This window comes from Electrophorus electricus, chromosome 12 (genome assembly GCF_013358815.1).
Source record: "Electrophorus electricus isolate fEleEle1 chromosome 12, fEleEle1.pri, whole genome shotgun sequence".
Classification (NCBI taxonomy): Eukaryota; Metazoa; Chordata; class Actinopteri; order Gymnotiformes; family Gymnotidae; genus Electrophorus; species Electrophorus electricus.
The window spans coordinates 18,547,876-18,561,259 of record NC_049546.1 but is presented as its reverse complement, the minus strand read 5'-3'; the positions used below and the strand labels follow the sequence as shown (position 1 = coordinate 18,561,259).

Here is a 13,384-nt window from a genome sequence, read left to right as displayed (position 1 = left end):
TTCTCCCAGCTGAACGAGGTGTGTTTTGTTTTCCAGGAAACAGACCCCGACTTCAATCACTGTGCGGTGTGCATCGAGAGTTACCAGCTTAACGATGTGGTCCGTATCCTACCATGCAAGTAAGTGCTTTGTGTAAATGCATTTAAGGGAGTGTTTAAGTGTCTTAAGTGTATTACGTGTGTGTGTGTGTGTGTGTGTGTTTGAGATTGTATGTGTGTGCGTGCGTGTGTGTGAATGTGTGTTTGCAGTTTGGTCAAGAGGGAGAAACAGAGAGAATCTCTGAGTCTCCTCCCCTGCCAGACCTTCTCTGGTTATTTTTAGCATTGCTTCTAGTGACCTCCAGGCAACAGTAAAACAGAGGCACACACATACATACACACAGACACACACAAAGACATTCCTCCCCACATTCTTTTTAGAGTTTGAAGTACCATCTGCTGTGTCTGCCCTGGTCATACGGCTGTCTGACTGGCATCTGCTTACGTCACCATCCCAAAGTTCTCTAACCCAAACACTGACCTTACACCTATGAATGAGACGCTCCTGTCTGGGGTGAGGGATACTGTCTGGGGGTGAGTGAGGTCTGACTAGGGGTGAGATATATTGTCTGCGAATGAATGAGATCTGTCTGGGGGTGAGATGTACTGTCTGGGGGTGAGATATACTGTCTGGGGTGAAATGTATTGTCTGGGAGTGATGTACTGTCTTAGGGTGAGATATACTGTCTGGAGCTGAGTGAGGTCTGACTGGGGTGAGATATATTGTCTGGGAAAGAATGAGGTCTGTCTGGGGGTGAGATGTACTGTCTGGGGTGAGTTGTACTGTCTGGGGGTGAGATTTACTGTCTGGAAGTGGGATATACTGTCTCAGGGTGAGATATACTGTCTAGGGGTGAGTGAGGTCTCACTGGGGGTGAAATATACTGTCTATGGGTGAGTGAGGTCTGACTGGGGGTGAGATTTACTGTCTGGGGGTGAGATTTACTGTCTGGAAGTGGGATATACTGTCTGGGGGTGAGATGTACTGTGTGGGGGTGAGTGAGGTCTGACTGGGGGTGAGATATACTGTCTGGGGGGTGAGTGAGGTCTGTCTGGGGTGAGATACTCCCCTCTGACTGGTGCGGTGTGTAACCCTCATTCAGCTGTTGTGTGGAGCAGACAGGACAGCGTTGGTCCAGTCCAGCTGATTCAGCCCCTTCCTTTCTGGCCTTATATTTCAGCTTCATGGTCATGCCAGAGTGCCTAAGCTTGCGCAGATAGATGTGTGTGTGTGTGTGTGTGTGTGTGTCTGTGTGTGTGTGTCAGGCACCTTCGAACATTGAAAACAGCAGTGCTCATGTCACGGTGCTGGGGGTTTGTTCGGTGTCCACCATCAGACCCCCGTGACCCCAGCAGCTGGAGGGGTTAAGAGGCGAAACCCAATGCAAGCGGCTGAACGTTGGGCCGCTCTGAGCCAAAGGGCCCCAGGGCATGCTGGGAGTGTTCACAGATGATCTCTCCTTGCCTCTCACTCTCCTAGCCCTGCACCTCCTCTCTCCCCCACTCTGCACCTCCTCTCTCCCCCACCCTGCACCTCCTCTCTCCCCCACTCTGCACCTCCTCTCTCCCCCACCCTGCACCTCCTCTCTCCCCCAGCCTGCACCTCCTCTCTCCCCCAGCCTGCACCTCCTCTCTCCCCCAGCCTGCGTGCCAGGGCCTCCAATGCCTGATCAATAGGCCAATGCCGAGTTAATGGCACATCACTTGACCCAGTCAGAGCTATTCAATTTACCCTCTGCATTATCCCTGTGTTTATGTATCCACTTTATACCGCGCATGTGCGTGTGTGTGTGTGTGTGTGTGTGTCTGTGTGTGTCCGTGTGTGTGTGCGTCTGTGTATGTGTGTGTTTGTGTGTGTCTGTGTGTGTGTGTGTGTCCGTGTGTGTGTGTCCGTGTGTGTGTCTGTGTGTGTGTATATGTATGTGTCTGTGTGTGTGTGTCTGTGTGTGTGTGTCCGTGTGTGTGTCTGTGTGTGTATATGTATGTGCGTCTGTGTGTGTGTCTGTGTTTGTGTGTGTATGTGTGTGTGTGTGTGTGTGTGTGTGTGTGTCCGTGCACTTCTATTTAACTCTTGCTATTTTTCTTTATTAAGATATGAACAACACACACCACTGTGTTACATGTGTGTATACATATCTCGTGTACCTTACAGTAACACACACATACACATGCGTGAGTGCTGCCGCTGGTCCGACACCGATGACCCACGCCTCCTCGGTCGGGGTGTGTGTGTGGCCAACTCTCTCATCCTTTATTCACGCTACTCTTTGCTCGGTCTCTCCCTCAGAGGAGCTGCTGACGTTGTTTGTGGCAATGGCCTTCAACGCGTTAAGGGCCCTTCTACAGCTAACCCATCACCTGGGCCACGCTCACGCCACACACTCGCGGTGTCCCGTTATACGGAGTCAGAGCTGAGGGAAACCCCGTAGTCAGTATGCTTCAGTGTCGTGTTATATAACAGAGCGGAGTGTTTGTTGGGAAGAATCGGGAAGACTTTTTTTTCCGTCCTTACCAGGGCTGTGTTGCCCTTAATGTATTCCAGCACGCACACAGCGGACCCGACGAACATCGGAACAGCACCGAGGATTTTCCCAGACCCACAACGGTGACCTTGTGTTCAGCTGGATCCACAACGCCGGCCTTGTACATCGAGGCCGGCGTTAGGGTTTCCTCTGGGGGACAAGCCCCACATTCCTGCCTCTTCCTGCGAAACACAGCTTAGATTGTGCTTTGGCAGGATACGAGGCAGATAGGACACTCGGAATTCCTCTCCATCTCTCTCGCTCTCTCCTTCTTTCATCATATCTGTTCTTTTTTTTATCCTTCTCTCACAGCTCTGATTAGCGCTTGCGTTTCTGTCCACATATTTCTGAGCTGAAACACTAACAAGGGTTATTTAAAAGCTATTTTAAAAGAGCAAAACGTTACTGTGTCTGTCCTCACAGAGCTGTGTGCTCTCTCTCCAGTTATTTCATCAAGTATGAGTGAGTGGAAGCGTATGTATTGATATGTATTGCTAGATAAGGCCATGCTGATGACTGTGTTTCTGGTTTGGTTTAGACACGTCTTCCATAAGATGTGCGTCGACCCCTGGCTGAATGAACACTGCACCTGTCCTATGTGTAAACTCAATATTCTCAAAGCTTTGGGCATCACGGTAAACTCACACACACACACACACACACACACACACACACCATTTTGGGAGCATTACTAAACAGCTATAGCAGTCTATGACCCAAGCTATCGCTGATCTAAACACATCTCAGATTCCTATCTTTATGAAGCAATTTCATTAGTGATATCTGGTTCATCTTGCGGCTTCTCTGGATTTGATGGTGTGCTAGCAGTTCTTCAGAGGCAGTATTAGAGAGACAGAGATATATGAACGATAGCTTCAGAGTCCAGAGCTGCATCCATTAGTCTGTCATAACAGGGTGTGTAGTAGCGCATACATGCAAGGTCCTGCTTGACTATTTATAACGTATGTCTCTAATGTCATGCTATACTCCCCTCTAGTGGTCAAGGGAAGTACTGCTTCACAGTGCGCTTAGTGGCGCGTTTTAGTTCACTAGACTAGAATTGTTTTATTGCCACTGTGTAAGAACAATAAATTTTGCTTTAGCAACTCCCACAGTTTGATGCTGTAATAAATCAAAGTAACAGAAAAAAATAAATAGTAAGTACTGTATAAGGACATGTAATATAATAATAATAAGTCAAGCAAAAATATATATTTATATGTAAGTAAATGCATGATGGGATGAAATATTACAACTTTAACAATCTGACCTTACATAGACACACTTAAACATGAGATTATAAAAAGCTTGATGGTTGGATAGCTTGTTGAAAAAACAACTTTAATATCAGCTTGAACAAAGGAAACGCTCTGTCGGTGTATGTGTGTGCGTGTGTGTGTCTGCATGCGTGTCTGTGTGTGTGTGCGTGTGCGTGCATGTGTGTGTTTACAGCCAAACCTGCCCTGTGTAGACAACGTGGCGTTCGATATGGACCATCTGTCGCGTGGCCAGGCCTCCAGCCAGCGGGCGGCGCTGGTGGACCTGTCATCTGAGATGAACGTGAGTCTGGAGCCACTTCGACACTCTGGTTCGGCACAACTGCCCACAGACACGGAGCTTCCCCCCCGCGCTGGCGAGATCAACATCGCCGTTACCAGTAAGAGTCCGGAACCTTCTCTTTCCCTCTCTCTGTCCTGCCCTGTTTTGCTCTTTCACTCTCTCTATCTCTCTCTTACACACACACACACACACACACACACACACATGTTCTGTCTCTATCACTCTTTTACTCAGACATAAAACACATCTTTTCTTCTAATTTTGTTTGTCTTTATTGTGTGTGTGTGTGTCTTCTGACCTGTGCTGTGAGCGGTAACAGTGGTTCAGGCTGGGTCTCTAATTGCTTCCCTCTTACCCATCAGCCTTTACACTGGCATCCAAAAACATTTCTTGGTGCTTCGTGCCTATGCTATATTCTGCAGAATTACAAGTAAACACAACTGTAGGACAGGTAGCGACACGCATCAGTGTGTGTGCGTGTGTGTACACATGCAGTACTATAGTTATGTAAGCTTTCTCAGACTCCTATCAGATATCTGTCTGTGTCCTATTAAAATGCATAATTGCATAATGGCTGTAAACCTTTCACAACTGAGCAGATCCCTAGATGAATTCCCATAACGTACCAAGTAAAATCCAGCAGAGTTTCGACAGTCATCAAACGTCTATAACATTTAGATGTTGTGATATTGACTCACTTGTCAGAAGTCTTGCCCTCACTTGCCCTGGTCTTCTTCCTGCCCTAAGTTGGTTCATGAGGCTGTGCTGTAGGAGCCAACAATAACACAACCCCCCTTAACCCCACCAGTCTGCAGCAGAGATCAGTGTACAGTCTGTTCCAGTACTGAGATATGACCCCTGGCTGTCTGTGTGTGTGTCTACAGCAAGTTTATCGCAACAGTGTTACATAATGTCACACCAACCTCCCCTACAAACTCGAACACCTGAAGGAAGGTGCTAGAGTTGAACAGAACAAAACCGTGTGTCGGATCCGCAGACTTCTGGAAGGACGGGTTCCCTCTTCAACGTTTGTCCTGCCAACATTTCCGCCCAGCGAGTTTTTCTTATGACTGCAGCCACTGGCTTGCTCATGAGGGATCTGGAGCCAAACATTTATAAAGCTGCTTTATGACGTGCTGTAAAAAGATCTATATAATTAAAATACAGAACAGAAATGATTATGCTAATTACGCAGAAATTAGTGGATTATTCAGAAACAATCTTACAATGTAGTAGTCTTATTAAGGCATATGCCTCGCTGCCTAGTTCAGACGAGTTTGGCAATAAACGGACGTTTACCTCTCGCCCTTCACATGTAAATGTGGTTGCTATTTCTGGTCAAGTCTCAAATGTCAGTGTACTAATCTCAGTGTAGTAATCCCACTGTATAATTGTAAGGTCCTGCCTGATCACCAGACTTTCTGATCACGGTCACTCCTTGTGTTTGAGGCTGTGTGTCTTCTTCCTACTGAGATTGTGTGTGACTTTCTGGACCCATTTCATATCAGCAGACAAACAGTCTGGGTGTAGCGCCATGTCCCCAGGACCCGATTATAATGTTATTATGAGGGCTTCTGACCACGTTCCCGGCAGAACGAGTCTTTGTAGTGTTCCTGTTTTGTACCGAGATGAAACCATTTATTCATACTGGTCTGCTGCGTTGCTCCCAGCGCTCGTGTGAAATGGGTTCCCCGCTCTTCGCGCCGTCAGTTTTGCCGACCTCTCTCCTCCGTGTCGCTGAAACGCACCTCTGCGTCTCCGCCGCGGGGGGGCGCCAAATCTCTCCCTTCCGCAGCTTCTTCTCTGTCCCCGTTTTTGCCTGCTACTGCGCTTCCTCGCTCCCGCGGCGACTCTGCCCTGCCTCCTTCCCCTGGCCCCGCCCAGCTCAGGCAGTGACTCCTCCCCCTTTTACTCTGTTGACAGAGGAGTGGTTTATTGTGGCCAGCTTTGGCGTCCTCAGTGCTCTGACACTGTGTTATATGATCATCAGGGCCACCAGCTCCGTCTCCCTAACCCCTGAGTGAGTCCTGCATTTCACACTTCCAGATACCACACACTGTTCGTTGGCCAGGTAGAAGACAAGTTTATTAAACATGTTTAGACAACATACCCAGACCCTAACCCTAGGTCAAAACAGCATCCTGAAATTTCCAACAGTATCATAGAGTTCCCTCTGCCTTTTCTAACAGCTCACGTACGCTGTATCAGGTTGTATAGGAGTTGTTCGGCTTTACTGTGTTGTTTGTGGATTAACTGCACCATTTTAAGATCTGCGATTTTGTTTTACAAAATGTATTTTACCGACCCATATCAGTAGAACATATATCAAAAATCAGATCAGATCTTCAGTTCAGGACAGAGAACTGTACTGAACCTGAAAATATGTGCTGACGCACTCCTAGTGTAAACTTGTGTGGACCGCTTCAGGTGACTAAGGTATCTGTCGTCAGCGCTAAAGATTATATTCTCCACTTTATTTCCCTGTGTGCGGTCAGTACAGGCGCAGCCCGTTTTTAAAGTGCAGCTCATTAAAACCTGATTTGGGGGGGTTTTGTTCTTTTTCCAGGTTGGCGGCAGAGTGAAGACTTTACGGACTGCAGCAGCAGATGTGTAGAATGAGCTGTTATACCACAATCGGTTCTTGAAAAAAATAGCAGTGTCTTGCACTTGATTCTGAAGAGTTGCAGATTACGTTCGGCCTATAGAGAGAAACATAGATGTTTGATTCATTCAGAGGCATTTTACCTTTAAGAAGGGACTGAAGAAGCTTTTTAAATGACTATTTTCGCCCCAGTATTAATAGTGTTAATAGTTTTGACTGTGTCTTACTGTATAAAACGCCAGGCTCTGCGTTGGAAGGTTAAGAGAAGCCTTTTTAGCTATGCGCTCCCGTGTGCCATGATCCTTCTTCTACTGTCTCAGAAACAAAACCATGGAAGTCATAGACGAGTCTGAGTACGTAATTGAATCTTTTCAGCATCTGTATGCCCTCCTGATTTTTACCTGTTTAGTGTTGTCTTTCTTTAAAAAAAAAAATGAATTTTGATATTATAATAAAAGTGCTTGTGTATTAAATTGAGCATGACTGTCTTGAGCTGGTGGTTTTTATTTGGGTCGTTTGTGAAGGTTAAAAGGTGAGGCGGGTTGAGGCTTCGTCTTGTTAATACACCCGATGTTTAAACCCCTCACCCTCCAGGCTGGGCACACCATCTGTGCGCTGTAAACGTTACCGTTTGGGGTCTCGCTGTTCTCTGCGCCAGCGGGTCCGCCCTCGCTGAGGTGGCCTTCTCCCGCCTCGCCGCTTTAATGGATGAGACGAAGCACATTATATACACAGCCTGCTCTGAGACCTCAGCCTGGCGAGAGCTCACCGGGAACGGGCCGAGTTCCACGGTGAACGCAGCTGCACCTGCACCTGCCAACCTTTCAATAAGAAGACTGAAGTGTTGCATCCAGAGAAGGAGTTACTTTCGATCATGTTGCAATGTGCTGCGTTATAGTAACATGGGATTATTACTGGACGTTGTAATGATGTTTTAAATGAAGGGGAACGATTTGCGCTGGAGCACTAAAGCGGAGAGTCTCGATGTGTTTTGGTGCTCATTTAAATTCAGCATGACTTGATTTGGTTTTCTTTTACTTCTGCGTTGTGTAGAAATTCGAAAAGTGGTAAAAACTGTATCCATTTCCTCAGGGGGGCTCTGACACGGAGCGAACCTTCCATGTGAGCCCAGCACAGCGTACAGGGGAGCGCCGGGGCTCCGTGAAGTCCCACCTCCAGAGTGGAGCCAGGCTGGTGGAACGTGGGGCTTCCCGAAACACGCCTCCCTGCGTTTGCTCTGCTACACGTAGAGCATGATAGAAATCTGCGACGATCAGCTTCTCTGTTAAAGCGCAGCCCTGAAAACTCGGCCCGTGATGAGCCTGCGTGCGTCGTTAACGTTGCCATATTGCGTTGCGTCGCGTTGCGTCCTTAGCGTTTGCTCTCAATTCTTGCCGCATCGTTTCCGTTTACCTCCAGGTTGTGTAGTTGCTGTTGGTGGTGTGGCGTGTCGTGTCCGAGCCCCGTGTGAAGTTGTGAAGTGGCATGCCAGGTGTTGCGCACTTGTGTCTGAGACGAATCTCGAACACCTTTCTGCTCCTCCTCCCCCACAGGTGGGCATTTCTTCAGCCGCAACACAGGCCCCCCGCGAAGCGCCGTGTGCGAGATGGAGCTTCCCGACATCCAGGCCTCTCTGAACATGTACGATGATAACAAGTCATGAGGACACGCCTCCACTTCACGTTTGGTCCCCATTAGCCGTCTTCGTCCCGAAGCCTGAGCCAAGGGGCTACCGCCCCCTAGTGGATAATTGCAGCAACGACGACAGCGACTACGTGTACTGCTGCCAAAAGGCCTCCGGTCACCTGGAGAGGGTCTGGCTGAACCCTCTTCACACCCCCAGACCTTTTTTTTTTTTTTTTTTTCTCCATCGTTGACATTCTCAGACTTTTTGGGGGCCTATTTTCAGACACTTTAGTTTTGTTTGTTCCTTTGCTATTCCAGCTCGACTGTCAGTTTTGATTGAACTTGTTTCATGTATGTTTCTCTGCCGAGTGTTTTGTTTTTGACATCCAAATGCTTATTAACGTACTGCTGCTGCGAGTCTCTAACAGAATGCCAAGACTTGGGGCGGACGGACTCCTGCCTCGCTTGGAGCGTTTGTCTCTAGTACATGAGCTGCTTGTGTAGCCGACGCTTGTAATCTCTTCCTGTGTGACAGAACGTGGGGCTGGTGCAGCTTCCTGTTTTCAGCATTGACCAGCCAGCACTCAAAACGAAGTCTCATGACAAATCAGCATTACTTCCCTGTAGAACTTTAAAAAATAATCTGTACATATATAAAAAAACAAATGCATTTTAAAGTTCTAATGACAAGCCTGGGTTAACTACACCAATTACTACTGATTCCCTCATAAGGGCACCTAATATATATGAATATATCTCTCAAGTGGCCTCCTGGCTCTGTCTGTCTCTGGGGGATTGTCTGTGTGAGTGTGGGTACAACATTGTCATTGGTCCCTGTTATGATTTGGGGGGGGCAGGTGAAGGTATGACCCTAGGCACATGATCTCAAAGAGCAGGTCCACAGTGTGTGAGTGAGTAGGTAAGTTTAGGGACAGGAGCCTTTTGCCCACGGTTTGGTTGTACTCTGGGACATTATGTGGGTGCTTTGCCGTGGAGTACTTGTTACCTTCTGCCTCAGCATTAAACTTGTCACTTGTATCTACCTCTTGGGGTGGGGGGGTTGTTTTTGTTTTGTTTTTTTCTCATAAAACATGTATAACGCTTCTTTCAGAAGAGTGTATAAATATCAAAATGATTGTACAGGAGACGAAATCATACATGCATATGTAAGCTACCTAACATAAAGGAACAGAGGAGTTTAATGACGTGCAAAATATATAGATTTAGTCTGAGAGCTGAACGAGAGAAAAGGATTCAGAAATTAATAATGAGGTCGATGAAGTGGCAAGAATTCAGCTTTCTGCATTCGCCATGCGATCATTATTTCAGCTGCTAGGGGGCGCCCAAGCCCTCTGCGGACCCCGCGGAACGAAATCAGTGAAATTGAAAGTTGCATGTGGGGTTTTGGAGCTACACGTGAACACTCGCTTCATGCCGCGTTCTCCGTGTGAATGGCTCGTGTTGAAGCGATCGCCGTTTGGTTATGTTGTCATTTTCTGATGGCCAATTCCAGCGCTGCTGAACGCCTGAATCGGGAAGTGGAACTCCCTGAGTCCTTCAGTCGGAGCTTTAATCGCGTCAACCTCCACGTATGTAGAGTTAAGAAACTGTACGGTTGGTCTTTCACTGGCACGTCTCTTCGAGAAACACTAATGTTTCTAATGTATGATCGAGTGCTGGGCAGAGGTGTTAAACCAGGCGTTCCGTCCTGGTGGGTAGTGTGTGCGTCATGGTCAGCACTCCTTCATGGAGGCTTTAAAGGCGCAGTGGCCTCATCCACACCCCGAATGGAAATAAATACCATTTCGCTTTGGAAGACGTCTCTGAACATTTGTTGTTGTTGTTTTTATCTGACACCTTTTGTGTTTTGCCCGTCGGGCAGCCCCTAGTGACAATGTGTGAAAACATCAGGGCGTCTGTTTCATTTTTGCTTAAACATTCCAGTGGTGTTTTGTTTATTTTAGATCTCAGTTAAGAGGCAGGCCTTCCTAAACTCACAATCAAAGGATTTAAGGAACCCTGCTAAGTATGGAATCAACCAGTTTTCCGGCCTCTCACCAGAACAGTTTAAAGGTGATTTTACTCAAACATGTCTCAGTCGAGCTTACAGAAGGTCGTGTTGGTTTGGAAACGACCGAATGCATCAACCTTGCCTGTTTCTCAGATCTCTATCTGAGAGCCCGTCCCGAGAGAGTGCCGAGGTACAACCTCACCCAGCACAGCCGCCTAGTGGCGGGGAGCTATCCACGCCGGTTCGACTGGAGGGACCGCGGAGTCATCGGCCCGGTTCCGGACCAGCAGTCAGTACGTTTCCCCTGGCGCCAGACATCTGAACCCAGAAACTCCAGCTGTGCTGTGTAGTGATGCAGATGAAGAGATGGGTCTCTCTGAGAATGAGGAACTATGCGGACCTGTGTGCACACTCACTCACTCACACTAAGTCACTCAGTGCCAAAAAAGACCAAAGAGACAGCCTTGCACACAGGAAAATTCAAAATAAATAAAAACAAGTAAGATCAGACACAAAATCAGCACTGTAGTTTTATATTTAGGCAGCAGGAGAAATGTGGTGTGTTTTGTTTTTAATCACCATTAATATTTCTAAAAATATTACAGAGGTGTGCACACAGAAATAGCTGAATGTTTCATCTCTGTGTGAAATCTTGGTGCCTGCGTATGTAGCACAGAAGATGACACCATATGTGCATTTGTATGTATGTAGTGCTGAAGGTGAGTGTGAGTGTGTGTGTGTGTGTGTGTGTGTGTGTGTGTGTGTGTGTGTGTGTGTGTGTGTGAGATCAGTGTGGCGCATGCTGGGCCTTCAGTGTCGTGGGAGCTGTCGAGGCCGTGAGAGTGAAGGAGGGCGGCACCCTACAGAAACTGAGCGTTCAGCAGGTCATCGACTGCGCTTACCAGAACCAGGGATGCAACGGAGGATCGACAGTGACCACTCTGGACTGGCTCAAGAAGGTGCCAGCACACTCTTACACACGTGCGTTTTCCGGTGTCTCACCAGCCAGGTCCACAGGGACCCGTAAGACGGTCCACGTTTTCACTCCGTCTCTCCCCGAGGAGTGCGAACCGCCTGGTACAGACGCCTCCTGTGATGTTTGCAAGAACGTAGGGTTGCTGTGGCTTGCTAAATGCTGCCGGTGTGTGTTTCCAGACCAAAGAGAAGCTCGTGAATGAGACCGAGTACCCTTATAATGCGGAGACGGGCGTGTGCCGCTTGTTTCCGCAGACACATGGTGGCGTGGTGGTCAGGGACTACTCGGCGTTCGACTTCAGGTAGGACGCCACCATGGAACTAGAGGACGTGGTTGAGGAAAGAACTATGTCCCACGTGGCAAGGTGGCTGGGGGTCGGGGTGTTTGCATGCGCTCGCACGTGTGTTTGCTGTGGCATTGAACTCTAGTTGAGACCTGGTGTCAGGGCCAGAGTCATGAACTCTGTGACGTTCACTCACTCATCCCTACCCTCATTATATCGGTATCTGTATGAAGACGAAGGGGGGGGGTCAGACATGTCCCTGATGATGTTTAGTTTTGCTTGTCAAATGTGTGTGTGTGTGTGTGTTTGTGTGTGTGTGTGTGTGTGTGTGTGTGTGTGTGTGTGTGATCCACTGTAGTGAGCAGGAGACAGCCATGCAGGAATGGCTCGTGGATCAGGGCCCCCTGGTGGTCACTGTGGATGCCACCAGCTGGCAGGATTACTTTGGAGGAGTTATTCAGCATCACTGCTCCAGTCGCCATGCCAACCATGCTGTACTAATTACAGGCTTTGACACCACAGGTTAGACATGCATGCACACACACACACACACACACATACATACATACTTCGGAGCACCAGGTGTTATCCTGGACCCTGTTTGGGCCCTGACCTGAAGCTTGAGCACAGAGCTGAGTTTAACGCTTTCGGCAGGTTTTTTTGGTGGGTTTCTTATAAAAAGGCTGTTACCAAGCATAGAGGAGCAAGAGGAAGTTATTTTTCTATCCGTTGTGGAGCAAGAGGAAGTTATTTTTCTATCCGTTGTGTCACTAGACTTGTGGCGACATTAGATAGATATTACAAATTACAAGCACAAGCACACGCTCTGCTCCACCTATAGTAACACTAATAAAATAATGTACTTACAGCTCATTGTTCATTGTGTAATTGACTTTTAATCGGCTCTGCATGTGCTTTTCAATGACCTCTCAGCTCAATTAGCGTGTAACGCATTAACGTGCTTTCTTGCAGGGGAGGTGCCGTTTTGGATAGTCCGTAATTCTTGGGGGCGGTCTTGGGGTGATGAGGGCTACGTGTACATAAAGATGGGTGACAACATGTGCGGTAAGCGAGCCTGGACGGCACTGGGACGACGGGCCGAACCCGTCCGGCAGAGTTGGGGGGCGGGGCGGGGCGGGAGGGGTTTGGCCCGTTTCAGCCTTCGTTAGCCAAACGTGGCGCCGAAGCGCTTTAATCTGAAAATGATTTACAGGAATAGGGATCGTTTAGGACACTGCTGGGTTACGCCAGGCAAGAATAAAAAGAACTGTAATTAATTATGGCAAGCCACAGAGTGATTAATGGCTCCGATTCTCTTTTTCTCCTTCTCTCTCTCTCTCTTCTCATGTAGGAGTGGCAGACATTGTGGCAGCTGTTTCTCTCGTTTATATCTCGTGATTTTCTCTCATTTATTTTTAACCCTCATGGAGCCCTGAACCTTTTAAATGTCTCCACGGCACCCGTCTAAGTACGAGATCCATCGGAAGACACTACTGAAATCACACAAAGGAAATGTCAGCAATGCTTAAAGTTTACATAGGAGCCGTTTTAGTGATTTGCACAAAAGGGTATAATTTTATTGCATTTTTATATGATCATCTGTTTTGTCATTCAATAAATAATATTATATATTATTAATTATATTATATATAATTATGTATCCAGTTCACTTTCATAAAATAAATGTATAAATGGAACACTTGTTTCCTTTATTTGCTTTATGATGCTGTCAATCATCATTCTACTAAAAATGTAAATCTAGAAAT

General features: G+C 47.5%; 2 protein-coding genes across 3 annotated transcripts in view; both read left to right on the top strand.

The window, feature by feature from the left end:
* The window catches only part of rnf130 (ring finger protein 130), a 50,936-nt gene extending 41,825 nt beyond the window's left edge, over positions 1 to 9,111 (top strand). The window contains exons 6-10 of one of the 2 annotated variants that reach the window (XM_035531960.1): positions 37 to 119; positions 3,099 to 3,195; positions 4,013 to 4,217; positions 6,044 to 6,140; positions 6,687 to 7,199. In XM_035531960.1, coding sequence (XP_035387853.1) covers positions 37 to 119; positions 3,099 to 3,195; positions 4,013 to 4,217; positions 6,044 to 6,140; positions 6,687 to 6,702 — 498 coding nt within the window. In that variant the 3' untranslated portion in view covers positions 6,703 to 7,199. Of the gene's footprint in view, positions 1 to 36; positions 120 to 3,098; positions 3,196 to 4,012; positions 4,218 to 6,043; positions 6,141 to 6,686; positions 7,200 to 8,275 lie in introns of those variants that run through there. The other variant, XM_035531961.1, reaches the window with a different exon arrangement.
* Positions 9,112 to 9,489: 378 nt separating this feature from the next.
* ctso (cathepsin O) lies at positions 9,490 to 13,305 on the top strand. Its single transcript, XM_035531962.1, has 8 exons — positions 9,490 to 9,937; positions 10,313 to 10,421; positions 10,513 to 10,652; positions 11,151 to 11,318; positions 11,515 to 11,636; positions 11,977 to 12,140; positions 12,591 to 12,683; positions 12,970 to 13,305. The coding sequence occupies exons 1-8, from the start codon at positions 9,800 to 9,802 to the stop codon at positions 13,014 to 13,016; spliced, it is 981 nt and encodes a 326-aa protein (XP_035387855.1). The 5' UTR covers positions 9,490 to 9,799; the 3' UTR covers positions 13,017 to 13,305.
* Positions 13,306 to 13,384: the final 79 nt, after the last annotated feature.